The sequence below is a fragment of the Mastomys coucha genome, unplaced genomic scaffold, assembly GCF_008632895.1.
Source record: "Mastomys coucha isolate ucsf_1 unplaced genomic scaffold, UCSF_Mcou_1 pScaffold1, whole genome shotgun sequence".
In the NCBI taxonomy this organism is placed as follows: Eukaryota; Metazoa; Chordata; class Mammalia; order Rodentia; family Muridae; genus Mastomys; species Mastomys coucha.
In genome coordinates this window covers 24,279,424-24,295,382 of record NW_022196891.1, presented here as the reverse complement: position 1 = coordinate 24,295,382, position 15,959 = coordinate 24,279,424, and the positions used below count along the sequence as shown (strand labels likewise).

At 42.0% G+C, this 15,959-nt stretch overlaps 1 protein-coding gene across 3 annotated transcripts in view; it reads right to left on the bottom strand.

Annotated features, from left to right (window-relative positions):
* Positions 1-14,381, bottom strand: part of Ccnt2 (cyclin T2) — a 34,748-nt gene extending 20,367 nt beyond the window's left edge. The window contains exons 1-2 of one of the 3 annotated variants that reach the window (XR_004121843.1): positions 14,151-14,381; positions 13,366-13,447 (exon numbers count right to left, since the gene is read on the bottom strand). Coding sequence is in view for 2 of the 3 variants with exons in the window: in XM_031381026.1 (XP_031236886.1) it covers positions 13,366-13,447; positions 14,151-14,308 (240 nt within the window). In the remaining variant the exon portion in view is untranslated. The remainder of the gene's footprint in view (positions 1-13,365; positions 13,448-14,150) is intronic. The other 2 variants (XM_031381026.1, XM_031381032.1) reach the window with 2 other exon arrangements.
* Between the last annotated feature and the right edge of the window lie 1,578 nt (positions 14,382-15,959).

Here is a 15,959-nt window from a genome sequence, read left to right as displayed (position 1 = left end):
TCTCCAATGCTGGCTTCAACCCTGATGGTTGGAAGCAAAGTCAACTGAATTAATAGAAGGGTGGGGTAATTAATTACTAAGTTGTTGAAGATGGATGCAATCAGTTCAGTTAAGTTTCAAATGACTCTATTTGGTTCTCATTGATTTAATAGTCTTTTTTTTTTCTTTCCCCGAGACAGGGTTTCTCTGTGTAGCCCTAGCTGTCCTGGAACTAACTCCGTAGACCAGGATGACCTCGAACTGAGAAATCCGCCTGCCTCCGCCTCCCAAGTGCTGGGATTAAAGACGTGCGCCACCACTGCCTGACGATTTAATAGTCTTGATGAGCATGACTGCCCTAATTAAATAAATGGGCTGACTGAGAAAAAAGTCCCAAAGAGCCTATGTGTCCATGCTGGCTGAGAAACTAGCAGGCTCACTCCAACTGACTGTGCTGTATTTTTATGCTCCCAGAGTGGGGAGACACTTCTCCTGTCCTTTTAACTAACTGCCCTATATACATCTTGGCTACCCTCAACTGAGACTAATTTTTAAGTGTCTTTTAAGGTGGCTTCATTACTAAATACTCACCTAGCTCTAATCACAGCTAAACACTGGGAAGTACTTATGGGGATGTGTACACTTTAGGAAAAGCTGGAGAAGTCCACAGTTAGGGAGGAAAACCACAAAGACTGGAGATGGAGAGATGGCTCAGCACTGTAAGAACACTGGGTGCCCTTCCAGGGGCCTGGCTGCAATTCCCAGAATCCACACAGTAGTGTATAGTAGTCTGTCACACAGCGGACCTGATGCTCTCTTGTGGCCTCCAGACAATTGTGCTGTATATACATATATACAGACAAAAACACTCATACACAAAGTAAATAAATCTTAAAACAACAACAAAATGCTCGGACACTATGCTATGCATAAAAGTTTTAATGCACAGGCTTTCAAGGATTCTACACAAGCCTTACTTAAGGACACACTTCTAGTGGTATACTACGATACAACAGCAAGGACTCCACAAGCCTAACTGCTAGCTGACTCTAAAATTCATATGGAACTTAAAGACCAAGAAAAACAATAAAGGGGGGGGGACCTCACACTCTATGAATTCCAAGCCTACTTACTGTAAGGCTGCATTAGTACTCATAACACATATACACGCTGAGATTCTGGCTGAGCCTCACTAGAGTACAACGTTCTCAGAAGTGGAGAGACTTTACCACCCTTGTGTAGAATACCTCAAAGTTTATGGAGATAATAAGAGCAGGCATAACACACTGTACTGGGACAACTGTGAATATTCACATGTATAAAAGTAGGAAAACGCCTACTTTACACTGTAAACAATCATTAACTGAAAGTGTCAAAGGTCTAAATCAAGAGCTCAATCTGTAACATTCTTATATAATATAGCAGCCATAAAAGCCAGATATGGTAGTCCATGTCTCTAGTCCCAGCACTTGGGAGGTAAGGCAAGAGGACCAAGGGTTCATGGTTACCTTTGATTGATTACATAGTGAATTCAAAAGGAGTATGGACATATGAAACCCTGCAGCAAATAAATATTTTGTTTTAACTAGCAAAATACATTCTTAAAAAAAAAAACAACCCAACTATTAATGATCCTAGATTAGGCAAAGGCTTTCTCCAGTTTAACACCAATGTGGCATTATCACAAGCACAGAACAAACCAAAAATAATAAACAGGGTATTTATGTTACAAATATTGTCAAGAAAGTGAAAAATCACAACACAGACTGTTTATATAAAACTACACAGACACACATACACACACACACACAAACACAGACACACACGCAATGCGGGACTACTGGAACTCTCAAACAGTATTTATGGGAAGATAAAATAATGTTGACTACTTTTTAGAAAACAGCTTGACAATTAGTTCAAATGTGCTTCAAAAAGCCATCTAAAGCATCGAAGTCTAAAACGAACACACACGCCTGAGCTTCCACAAAAACTTCATGTGAATGCAGCTCTGCTCCTAAGGATGATCAGCAGAAGCACCAGATGTTCAAGTGGTGCAGGCACATGACAAGAAAGATTCCACAGTGGGAAGGAATGACATCAACGTGCAGCACCACATATCTTTAAAAATTATGCTATGTTCAAGATCTTATCATTAATAATTCCATTAGTATAAAAACATGCAAATTTATGGAGACAAGTTAACTTCAGGACTTATTAAACCTGTAAAAGGGGAAGGCATTGGTGAACTTGCTTGCTACAGGCCAAAGTTTCTTTAGAGTGGGAAAATACTGTAAATTGGAGTGTTGTGATAGTAGTTGAATTATGAGCTCTAAATGGATGAAGTCTATGGTCTGCAAATCATCTCTCAACTAAGATATTTTTAAAAGCAACTAAGGTTAGCTGGGTGTGGCAGTACATGCCTTTAGTTCCAGCATACCTTGTGAGTTCCAGGGCAGCCAGAGATACACAGTAAGACTTTGTCATTAAAAATAAGGAAACATGGGCTGGCATGGCTCAGTGGGTAAGAGCACTCACTGCTCTTCTGAAGGTCTTGAATTTGGATCCCAGCAACCACGTGGTGGCTCACAACCACCGGTATTGAGATCTAATGCCCTCTTCTGGTGCTGTCTGAAGACAGCTACAGTGCATTAGGCCAGAGCGAGCGGGGCCATCCTGAGTTCAATTCCCAGCAGCCACATGATGGCTCACGTGACCTGTACAGCTGCAGTGTACTCACACACATAAAATAAATCAATAAACCTTAAAAAAATTAAGGAAACACAAAAGCAGCTAACACAAAATAACAGATCTCTTCAACAGCTCTCTTCAAGAAAATAAACACTAATGGCACTCTGGAGAAAGGCAGGCTCTCTGAATTCTTGAACATTTAATGACTGCCCCCAAATGATCACAAGTTCTTTTCCCTGCCCCTATCTCAGCCCCCAAAGTGTTTTTAAGCATGAACTGTCATCAGTTTTCACTATTTTCAGATTTAAGCAGAAAGCAATAATCCCATTTAAAAACTTCTAAAGGAGTTTTTAGTTTTAAATTTGGCAAATTACTATAGCTGGGCCCCAATAGTTTTTTTTTTGACTGATATACCAGTATCTGTAGCCTAAAGCAGACCAGAAAAACTCAGCCACAAACTACAAAAACTTGGAAATCTCTTAAAAGTAAAATTAATTCAGATGTACTTTATTGAAATAAACTAAAACTAGTATAAAATGTGTTAAATGTAATATACTTATATTTCTGCCATATTAGAGCTCTAAAATTCAGCATTTTATAGCAACACTGTATCTCAATTTAGGTGTTACTATCTCAACAAGATAAAATACAGGCCTATTAAAACAAAATTGTGCTTAGCAGGAATTATGTCATTCTGAAGTTCTGAAATTAAGATTCATTACAAATCAGCTTCCTAGTGCAATTACTACACTTCTTCTACACCACTTCTGCTTAGCGCCTATCATGACTTCTCTGCTTCCATCCAGGAAGATGCAGCAAACACTCACCAGTAAAAACAGCTCAAACTACTTGCTCCTAGCTGTTTCCCATCAGACTCTAAGATACGCTCTAGGTAGATTTCTTCTCTCCCACTAGGATACATGTCCCTTAGGGGACAGCACTGTTTATGTCTTCCGTATTTACGAAGAAAGTGGCAGATTCCATCATTGCTTGTTACATTGGTATGAACTCAATTTGTAAAACACTGATTGGTCCTGATGTCATGTAAACGAATAATGCACTGTTACTAAGCGCAAGTGACCAGCTTTATATATCTTTACTATTAGCATACACTCTACACAATGACTTCATATTTAAAACATAACAATGAACAAGTAATAATGCCACAGCCTTCAGAGAAAGCTACAAATTCCTCTCTAAACATGGCCATACTGTATCAGCTTTACAATCTGAACCTTAAGTGTAAAAATCAGGTTAATGCCTCCATATATGAGTTGTTAGTTCCCCAAGTCACCCCCATCCTCTAAAACATGGTACACATGTAGAAGATGATGCAATAACTGGGTTTTCACTTAGGAAACTACTTTAATCACTTATAAGCCATTATCAATCTAACTCTTGTTCTAAAGCTGCCTTGAAAGTCAGTATACAGAGGGAAACAGGCTTTGCGCTCTTCTTCACAAGACACTAGGACCCTCGCTAGAAGTTAGAGTCTTCATTTAAGGCTACCAAGCCTGCAGATCTGTGAGCCTATTATTTCTGTACATTATAAACTATCCGGTCTCAAGTACTCTGCTATAGCTATTTTATACAAAACAGAGTTAAGAATCAGTTTTTAGCTGGGGTGCTGCTCAGCAGAACAGCTGTTTTGAATTCACGAGGTCCTGGGTTCAATCTCTAGCACTGTCCCCCAGCTCCAACAGGAATAACTTAATTCTAGGACAAATGCCTTAAGCCACCATGAAAACATGGTGTAAAACACATCTCGGGGGCTGAGGAGATAGATGCTCAGTGGTTAACAGCATTCTCTGCTCTTCCAGAGGACCCAGGTTCAATTCCCAGCACCCACCTGGATGCTCACAACCGTCTGTAACTCCAATATCTGTCACTATTACACAGACATACATGCAGGCAAAACACCAATGTACATAAAAGAAAAAAGGAAACCCTACACATGTCTGAAATCCAGGCACTCCTGTGATTAGGCAGATAAGAGAACCCTATCTATTTTAAAGACACAAGGCTTTGAAGGAAGTATCTTAAGAGTTGTTTTTAGAATCACTTTGAGGAAATCAATTAAGCTGTGATATAACTTGTAATACTTATTAATAAGCGATTCTCCAGATGGATCAGCCCTGTGTGACAGAACAAACTTCAAGTGACCCAATCTGCTAAAGTTAAAATTAGCCAGGCATAGCAGAGCATGACTACAAACCTACTAGTCGGAAGGTAGGCTGAGGGTGAGCCACACTAGACAGGGGACCCACTGTCAAAAGGACTCTTGCACACCAACGTTCCACATTCCTAAAGGATTAATATCATTTAAATAAATGTAAAGGATAGCCTATTGTAGTGCTGAGTAGAATTATCATGGTCTTGGGGATATTATTAAAGGAATCAACAAAAATCCTTTCTTGACTTGAAAATTCTACCAAGCCCCACAGAATAACAATAAACTAGCAAAACCAAAGAGAGGTCCTATACTTATAACCAATGCGCACAACAAGGCATGCTGGGAAAACCCCAAATACAAATGCAGAACACGTTTGCTCTGCAAGACACAATGCTGGGCATTTGTGTAGCAAGAAACCAAAGGAGGGTATGTGTGACAGACAGGTCTGATTACAGGAACACCTCAACAGAGCTGACAGGTGTTTACTGGAAAGGCAGGGTCTTGCTGGTGAATAAAGAGCCCCATAGCTTTGAGACTGACCCTCATGCCCTCCCAGAAATCTACACCCAGGAAACCTCTGGGAGCAAGGCACAACTGTCTGGGAAGGCCAAGAGAGGAAGAAGACAACAATGAAGGAAGAGCCAACAGAAAGAAAAAGCTCTGTGAAATCACTTGGCAGCACATTCTCACTAAAGGGCAGGAAAGCTGAGCCTCAGAACAATGAGTAATCAGGGTGCTTATTAGTTCCTATACAGCCACTATAAACTCACAACAGTGAGTGACCAGGGTGCTTAGCTTCCTATAAACTTGGAAAGCTATGCCAACACAAATCACACTGAAAAGAACTACTTAAAAAAAAAAAAAATCAGTAAATGGTGCAAGACATCTACTTGGTAAAGAATTAACTTGGAATCATACCTTATATTGTACAACATTTAATAAGCTTAGGAACTACAACTATAAATTTTTGGATGAAAACAAGAAACGTTTTAGAACACTGAATTTTGCAATGATAACTTCTGTGCACCAAAAATTAAAAAAGACAGCCTAGCATGGTGTCACATGCCACTATACTCATGGTGTCTTTAAATCCCAACATTTGGGGACAGGTGGATCTCTTAAATTTGAGGCTAGACTGGTCTAGACAGTGAGTTCTCAGACAGTCAGGGTTCTATATTAAGACCCTGCTCAAAATAGCAAAAGCCACAGAAAACAGCAAAGCACACACCCAATAGAAACCAACATCCAGAGCAATCATAAAACCCAACAATTAAATTAAAAGCCTGACAGAAAACCAGAAGAAACAGTTCTCCAAATAATACTCGTAAGTGTCCAACAAGCACATGGAAAGATGCTAAGCTCAAGCAAATGTCACTCAAAACAGCTAGATGGCAACACTCACACGGCAGAATGACAGGTGCAGTGTAGACAAGGACGTGGAAACTGGAAACCCTATAACTTGATCATGAAGATGCAAACAGCACAGCTGCTGTACAAAGTGATGTGGGAGGCCACTCAAAAACTCAAAGCAGAGGCTGAGGCAGAAGCACTGGAAAAGCTTGCCTGGGCTGCAGTTAGTGTCAGGCAAGTATTGGCTATGTAGTGAGACCTTGCTTAAAAACAAAACACAACCTAGAACAAAAACCAAACAAGCTGGAAAGATGGCTCAGTGGTTAATAGCACTGTCTGCTCTTTCAGAGGACCAGGGTTCAATTCCGAGCACCCACATGGTAGCTCACAACTGTCTCTCTATAGCTCCAGTTCCAGGGGCTCTGACACACTCACACAGACATGCATACAGGCAAAACACCAATGTACATAAAATAAAAACAAATCATTTAGAAAACAACAACAAAATCCCAAACCACCAGCCTCCTCTCCGTATATGAAAATAGTTTAGATGACTCAGCAATTGTACTTTTAGCACTATTCAGAAGGATTTAAAGCAAAGTCTTGAATGACTGCTTGTGACCCTCGTAGGTGAGAGGCAGCAACAACTCAAGTACCCACTGATAGATGAAAACATGTAAGAGGACATTATTCAGGCTTAAAAGGGAAGTTCTGACATATGCTAAGACATGAACTCAATAAGCATTATGCTAAGTGGAAAAAAGCTGGACAAAAAGAATGAACTGTTGTGTACTTCCTTTTGTTAGAGTAAGCAGCAGACATGGGCAATGAGATAGGAGAAAGGGGGAAGCTCCAGTTTTAAACAAACAACACAACACACAATCCCCCAACCAAAGAGAAAACAGAATGAAGGTTGCCACAGGCCCACGAAGCTGCTAGTGGCAGCCTTTCAACCTGAGGGAATGAAGCAAGGCTCTGGAGATGAATAAGGTAATAGCTGCAATGCATTCACATCAATATGCACAAAACACCTATTCAGATTTTATCACAAAATTCAAATTACAACCCGTTTCCTGTCACAGTGTGAATACTGAATGTTCCTTTGGTGCTTTGGGCAGTTACAGACCCTTTAGCAAGTGGAAGGAGGTCACACTGGTACAACTGGGAAGGCTAGACAGAGACACACTATGGTTCTTGCCAAGCTTTCTTGCTTCCCAGCTCAAAACAATGTACACAGTCTTCCAGCAGCTCTGGCTCCTGTAAACTGGCCTGCTCTACTTCTGTGGATGAGATCTTCCCTTCCTTCAGTTGTTTCTGTCAGCTACTGTGGTCACAATGGGAAAGTAACTAGCACACTTCCAAACTAATGAATACCTAAGAATGGTAAGAACACAAAAGAACGTAAGCTAGATGGGATGAGGAAGGACCATAAGGATCCAGAGATGTTACCATACAATCACTAGGTTATGAACACCTTACTAGCTGTCTAGAGAAAAACACATCAATAAAAACGAGTCCAGACCCTCATTTATTAAATGAGTCAGTCAGCTTCTTCAAGAGAAAACTACCTAAGCAATGAGACACATCTATACACACACTGCTCTGACTCCTGTGAAGTCTGACAGCATATAGGGACAGCTAGAATCACAGAAGAAAAGGCACAACAGAGGCCACCAGCCTTGAGCATCCACAGGCACAGGCAGCCCGGGTGAGGCTTGTCAAGGTGGAAGATGCTTTCCCCTAAACCCTAACTATATTAGTCAGGATACAGCCCCAAGGAGCCAGCTGCTGATATTGGTGGAGGTAGCAAAGGAATCACCCTTCCCCAACAATTGCCTTTCTTTCACACAGTGCTTTTAGTGGGAAATTCCAGAAATACAAAGAGGCCCCAGTAGCACAGAGACGGAAGTCCTGTCTGAGTTAGACTTGTTTTTGTCAATGTAGCTGTGTGACTTCAAAAAAGGAATTTAACCTTCATAATTCCTATCTTTTTTGCATGAAAATAGAGAATGAGGATACCCATATCAAATGAGAGTTTCAGAGCATACAACAAGAAATCTAAGAATTTAAAGAAGTCACTCTTTAGGCTGGATGTGTGGGGTACAAATCCCAGCAGAGGCAGGTGGATCTCTGAGGCCAGTCTGGTCTACAGAGGAGTTACAAAACAACTGGGGGCTACAGAGGCCCTGACTCAACCACCACCTCCTCCTCTCCCACGAAATCATCAAATAACCTTAACTGCAGGAAATAATGAAAACAAAATTAAACCAATAACAAAATTTACAAATTAACAAGTTTACAATAAAAAGACAAAGAAAGAATGCCTTACTAACAAGATCTGAGAAATGTAGAGCAAGCTCCAACTAAGTAACAGATTAGTAGTTCACTCGAAGGCAGTGTTTAGTGTTAACACTAAATTTAAACTTAAAATTTTAGAAATACCAAAACTGTCCCCAGAGCCCTTTATTTAAAAACAGAAATCATGTACATAAGTTTTATTAAGGTCCTTGGAGAAAAAGGCATTTATTTTAAGAAATGAGCTGAATCTGCAATTACTTTAGTAGAGATAACAGAACTTTAATTGTCATCTGCTGTCCTTCACGAAATTTTTTAGGTTAATCCAGAGTTCCTCAATCTTAGGACTGGTGAAATCTCCCCCAGCAGGGGAGGAACAGCTGAGCTGCAGTCCTTTGTGCTTTTCGACAGTTGAAAAGCATTCCTAGCTTCTATGAACTCAAGACCAGTAATATCCCCACACCCACTCACCTCCAGCAACAACAAAGGTCTCCTGGAGGACAAAATTGACTCTGACTGAGAAAGATTGATTCATTCACTGTACACTATGCCTTCTGATGCCACTTTACAAATTAATACCTCCTTGCTTTGGAGGTAGCCCAGTTGTAGAAAACACGTCTAGTGTATGTTTAGGCCCTGGGCTGAATCCTTACTACTGCAAAAAGTAACTATACCACACCTTATCTAGGAATTAAAATCCAAATCTGTGTTCCCATGTTAATGCTGTGTGCTACATATAAGAACTATGGGGAAAAGGGAAACTTCTGTAATGCAAGACACACATGAGCACGCTTATACATGCCAAAAATATTCCAGAAAGGAGGCCCTCAAATGGTTAGCAGCTGGTACTATAAGACAGGGAAGACTTATCTTAATCCTACTCTACTGTTTCATTTACCACACGCCTACAATACTGAACTACTTTCAATCAGCGGTTCTCCACCCGTGGGTCACAAGCCTTTTGGGGGTCCAATGACTCTTTCACAGGGGCTCCCTAGGACCATTCAGAAACAGATATTTACATTGCAATCCACACCAGTAGCAAAATTAGTTATGAAGTAGCAATAAAAATAAACTTTATTGTTGGGGGGAGGGGACCACAACATGAGGAACTGTATGTAGTAAAGGATCTCAGGCATTAGGAAGTTAAAAACACCTGTTTTAAGTGCATCTATGTGGAAAGTGTATTTATCAAGAAAATGGAAGATGACACAGTCACTAGACCCGTGAGCCACGACAGTCAAAGGCTGAGAACCTCCTCTGTGAGAACCTCTCCAGATACTAGTGACGTAACAGCGAGGAAAGTCCCAAATAAAACACCCCACTCTTATAACCCAACAGAGGACTGGAGAGAAGGAAAAGCAGCGCTCCCTGAAGAAAGCCAGTCTTCTTCCAAACCAACGAGGAGGGAGCGAGTGTGGGAAGACTCTTGTCTTCACACCTCCAGTGAACTCATTAAAAATGAAGCCACTATTGTACGCAAGAAAGTAAAAACACAATTATAGCATAACAGGAGACTGAGGTAGGAGGACTGTGGGTTTAGGACGACCATCAAGGGTTCAAGGCTAGTGTGAGTGTAGGGCCCCAAATACAAAAGCACAAGCAGATTTGTGTAGCTGGAGAGCAAATGAACATGTGTAAATGGTATATATGAATAAACTATGAAACTGAGGTAGTCTCATAAGTCAAAACATTCAACCCTGAAGATTACTGGTTCTAAGTACTTACCCCACCTAACTCAGTAATGTTCTCTTGGGTGCTCATACAGGAAGAACTATAATGCCTTAAAGGTTGCATATTACAGGTAGGTCTGACTGCAGGAGCTCTAGAAAGGCAGTAATAGTTCTAAGAAACACACTATGGGGCTGGAGAGATAGCTCAGTGGTTAAGAGCGCTGACTGCTCTTCCCTAGGACCTGGGTCAATTCCCAGCACCCATGGCGGCTCACAACTGTCAATTTCAGTTCTAGGTAATCTGACACCCTCACAGAGAATGCACATAAAAATAAATGGCAGGTATGGTGGCACACACCTTTAGTCCCAGAATTTGGGATGCATGGGTAGACAGATCTCTATGAGTTCTAAGCTAGTCTGGCCTAAATAGTGGGTTTCTGGATAGCCAGGGCTACATAGAGAAACCCTGTCCCAAAAACCTAAACAAAGCAAGAAAAGAAAAAAAGCATTTTTTCTTTTTTCTTTTTTTGAGTTTATAATTCTTTCTTCCCCTTTCTCCCTCCACTACCTCCCATCTACCACCATCAACCCTCAAACTCATGGCCTCTTTTTCTTAAAAGCATGCATTTACATTTATTTTTGTGTTTGAGAGAGATGGGGGAAAGGAGGTGGAGAGATGGAGAGAGAGAGATTGATTGAGACTCTTCTACTGTGTGTGTCCCACAGATCAAATTCAGGCTATCAGGCTTGGCGGTAGGCACTTTTACCTGCTAAGCCATCTCACCAGCTCACTAGACTTCTCTTAAGCTTGATCCAAGAAAGATATTCTTTATTTACCAGTCCTAAAGATAGTTTTATTCTGAAGCTATATACAGTCACTTATGTCTTAGAATGACTGGACTCTCCAAGAAAACTGACAACTGAAAAACAGTTACTTGGTGACAGACACAGGCTAAGATTGACCCCACCTCTTAAATAAATACGCACAGAAATGCTTCTTTACTTTTAAATCTGTCAATCTGAGACACTAAAACGAAGCACCGAATGCTGAAGGTATGATACCTTAGCATCATGGATGCATGACAGTTTAAGATCTCACAGTTTGTTCTAGCATCTCAGCTTCTTATTCTGTTGGGTTTAATTTATCAAATGACACCTGACTATAACCTTCTGAGAAAAACTATTCTCAAGAACGCAGGAAAATATGAATTCAAACATTGACTGATGTTCAATCTGAGCCCATCACTGAAGGATCATGTGTGTGAAAGGACTACTGAGTCTATGCTACTGATACAAGTATCTAACACCGCTTTCAAGCTGCAAAAACAGGCCATGAAAGAGGGATGATGCTGTTTCCCCAAACAGATATTTCAGTAATCCTGCTAGAAAAGACTACATGTTCAAGCGCCCCTTCACACGGAAGGTAGTAAGAACTATCAGACAACTGTACGGGGTGGAAGCAAGAACGCAGGGGTCCTGGACTAGCTAGGCAAATTTGAAGAGACAGATTCTACCATTGAGAAGGATGTTTGCTTAAAGCAAACAAACCAGGCCACAAAAACAAATAAAGGAAGGGCTCAAAAAGCAAGGCCTGTGGCCAGATCTTATACTGAAAATAGAAAAGCAAACCCATTCACAAAAATAGGACAACTACAGCTCTATAAAGAATTTCCACAATGATTTTGACTTGGTTTCTACCAGCATTATCCAGGCTACTCTGAAAAAGCCAAGTTTACTTACTGCTCACTAATTCACTGCTACTTTTAGAGAACTGAAGTAAAAACTCAGTTCTCCTAGCATAAGCATTAACGGAAAGTTCTTTTCTTCTCTACATTATCACTATTGACCTAAGAGTGATACAAAATAATCCGGAAAGAGCAAGACTCAAAACAGATTAAAAGAGAACAGAAAAGGGACCGCAAAAGCCCACACTCAATAATAAAAAAAAAAATCACCGTCACAGACAAAAACAATTTGCAAATTTGATAAACCAGGTTAGACTTAGGATCAACTAAACTTAAAGCTGGAATTAATCTAAATCATAAAATTTCTGCCACTTCAAAAGCAAAAATGTAAGAAACTTTTCTAAAACTGTTTCCTTACCAATTGTGAACCTAAACTCCACAAACTATCCACAAAGAACGTTAAGTCCTTACGTGGCCTAGTTCTACATGTGCCTTTCAGAATAACACTATCAAAATTCTAATAAAAGGCAAATTATAAGGAGGCGAGAAATTAAGGGGGCTAAACATTTATAAATAATACTCACAAGAATGGGGACTAGAGAATGCATTACATGCTATTCAGAAAAGAGCAGACATCGACCCATAACTTTGATAGCTTTAAAATGGTTAGAAGTCACGTATGGTGGCCACACACCAGCACTCAGAAGGGCTGAGGCAGGCAAGAAGTTGAGGCCACCTAGCATTGCGCGGTGATATAGTCTCAAAGTAAACAGACTAACTTATTTATTAAAATAACTACCTAGCTGTCAAGATGTACATGTTATATTCAAGACCAGTACAAGACTATCTGACGGGCTTAAAGCAACCAAAACTAACAGAACATTTGATTGGGGAGCTCGGTGTACTGACACTGGTGTAGCCAGAAAACATAAGGAGACAAGTAATGCAATGCTTGGCCTCCTTTGATAACTTCTTCACACTGTAATTAACTCCACTGCAGGATTCCTCTAAACACCTGCCTTTTCAAAGTATGACTTCAATGCAATGTAACTACTCGAGACTCAATTCATACCATTTGAAACAATAAATCCTATACAATTAAATGTATCCTCCCCAAGGACTAGACTTGACCAATCCTGTTGTGATTACTGAAATTTTTCTCCACCAGGCTAGGTGGCACATTTTTCAATCCCAAGAACTGGGGAGACAGAAGTAGGTATCTCTTTTTTAGTTCAAGGCCAGCCTGGTCTACATATTTAGGACCAGGACAGCCAGACCTACACAGCCCCCCAAACAAATCCAATAACAAAGGGCTGACATTATGCTTTACAGTTTAATTAGTAAAATTCTCTCTCACACACACACACCTCTACATTTGAGGCAAAACGTTTATTTCATAACTCACACTTATGGTAAACGCAGAACACTCAATTTAATAGTAAAAACAACGATCAACTAACTTTTTTCTACATTACCTATTCATTTGAACATTCGGCGACTAAAACAATAAAACAGTACTTACATTTCTGTTGAATTTGGTGAAAGAATGGTGCATATAAAACCTGTGCATATAAACAATCGCAGTGTTTATTGTAAGCTGAGAGCTGGGATGCAACGTTTAGAAAATAATCTGAGCAAAATATTTCCAAAAACTAAATCAACTTGAATGGAAAACCCCCTTTCCGTTTACTCAAAATCCAATCCTCAACCTGAATGGATGTAGAAAGTCTGCGGGGAGAAATCAGTCTGGATGCCAAATTATTCTAATACACTACGTAGAGAGAGCCCAGAGATGATTTGCAATGGCTACAGCTTAGTACAGTAGAAATAAAGTACTCGAAAGGCGCGCGCCACACACCCAAAGAACATGAAACATCTCCGTGCGTTCCCACGACGCAACAGAGCCGCCCTCGGAGCCGGCAAGGTAGCACTTTCCGTGGAACATCTGGGACCTCTCTACGTCTCAAGGCCTTTTCTGACTTCCGAAGAAGTGGAAGGGGCCGCCCCTTGGCTTTGCTCATCCCGGATTCCTCTCTCGCCAGGGAAGCACTGCTATGCCTATTTCCATTAATCACGCGCTTCCAGACACAGGTTACACAACGCGGGCTCCCGGCCCGCCTTCCCCCGCACATCTCCGCTTTCTCGGGCTCGCCGCGACAGCTCGGGCCCCTAGCTTTCAGGGTATCTTTCCCGAGATCAAAAGACGGCAGAGGGAGCGGCGCCATGTTCCCGGGACACTAGGCCCGGTCACCCGGCGAGCGCGACCGGGGCGTGTGGGACGCAGGGCCGCAACTAGAAAAAGGATACACATTGAGACGTTGCCCCATGTCCTGGATGAGGTTGGCCGCCTGCTGGCGATGCGACAGCTCTTCATCCGCTTCCACTCCGCAGCGGCGGCTCGGCGTGTTCTCCAGCTGTTCCCGAGTAAAGAACCAGCGAGAAGAAGCTCCACGGCCCGACGCCATGACACTTCCTCCTCCGCCCGCACCCTTAGCCCGCCCCCTCCCCGCCCGCCTCGGGGACTCCGCGCCAAGCCATCGAGGCCCCGCCCCAATGCGCTCTCCGTAGGGCGGGCCACGCCTTTTCCGGGTCTGCTGCTACCCATGCGCACGCGCAGGGACCCGCCCCCCGGCTCGCACTGGTCTTTTCCTTTCTCTTTCCGGCCTCCCTCCTCTTCTCTCTTTCTTGGCCCGCGGGACCACAATGCTCCGCGCCGCTTGTCATTGGGAGGCGCCGTAAAGTAGGGGGTCACTGGAAAAGAAAAGGTCGGCGCGGTGCATGCTGGGTCTGCATGAAGGGGCTAAGGAGAAGGGGCGGGGCGAGCAGGGAAGAGCTCACGCGGCTGCCCAACCGGGCTTGGTCGTTATCTCTCAACTAAACGTTTTATTTTGCGGTCTGTGAGTTTGCGGGTGCGTTGAAGTCAGGAAAGGCTTTTCTAAGTCTCGGCTTCATGCTGTAGCCTCCATTTTCTTACATGTTTATGGGTGTATTTTCTTAGCTGTTTCGACCCTTGTGCCCACGAATGGCTACCCTCCGGAGGTCGGCTCTGGTTGGAGTTAGCTAGGAAAGAAATAACGCTAATTCTAACAGTGATCTAACAGTGTCTAATGTGGGTTTTTTGTTTTTTGTTTTTAAATCGCTAGTAGATGTTGGGGGGCATGCGCCTTTAAAACGTTAACTTTAAACCTAAAGCCATTCAAGAGGTATGGGTTATTTTAAAACAATGTGCCATGTGTCCCAGGCTGGCTTTGTAGTCACTCTTGAAGCCGAGAATGACCTTGAATTTACAGTCCTCTTGCTTTCCCCTGGGAAGTGCTGGGATTACAGGCCAGTGGCATCACCCTGCAGATATCGTTCTTATTAAGTTACTTGTCAAACAATATGAAGTTAATAATTAGAGGTCATGACTCTCTAGGGCTTCCGTCCAGATGGGGCGTATGGTTTTAAAGCTCTGTGGTTTCTGCGGGTTGGGTTTTGGAGATGGTTGGGGAGAAGCAGAACGTTGTAACTCGGGTTGTCCTGAAACAGACAGAGTTCAGGGATTATAGGCTGGTGTTCGACATCTTGGTTGAAGTGCCGGAGTTTGCAGCGGAGAGCCTCAGGCATGCTTCGCCAACAGTCTACCAACTGAGTGCAAGGGAAGCCAACTAAGAAAAAAAATGTTTAGGATTTTATAAAGTAAAACAATGTGCCATGTTATAAAAGTAAGGTCTTTTATAACATGATTTAATTCCATCTTTTCATTAGGAAGTACCACTCAGTTGGTGACATGTTATCTCCCTCCGAGTTAATGCCTATTGTATATGACCGAATTACTCGTTAGTTTTTAAGTGTTTTCTGAAGACTGCAGTAAGGTATCGAAACTGGCTTCCAAAAAGCCAGTGAGAGCTGTTAGCTGGCCAACCAGTGAAAGGCAGTTGCTGCCAAGCCGGACAACTTGAGTTCAGCCACCACCCATATGGTAGAGCGAAAGAACCAAATGCTACAAATTGTCCTCTTACCTTCACATGTACTCAGTGGCACACATGCATGTACACATTCATGCACAATCAACTAATGTAAAGAAAATGACCCTCTCTGAAAATTCCTAAAAATGAAAATAAATAAAAAGGGTAG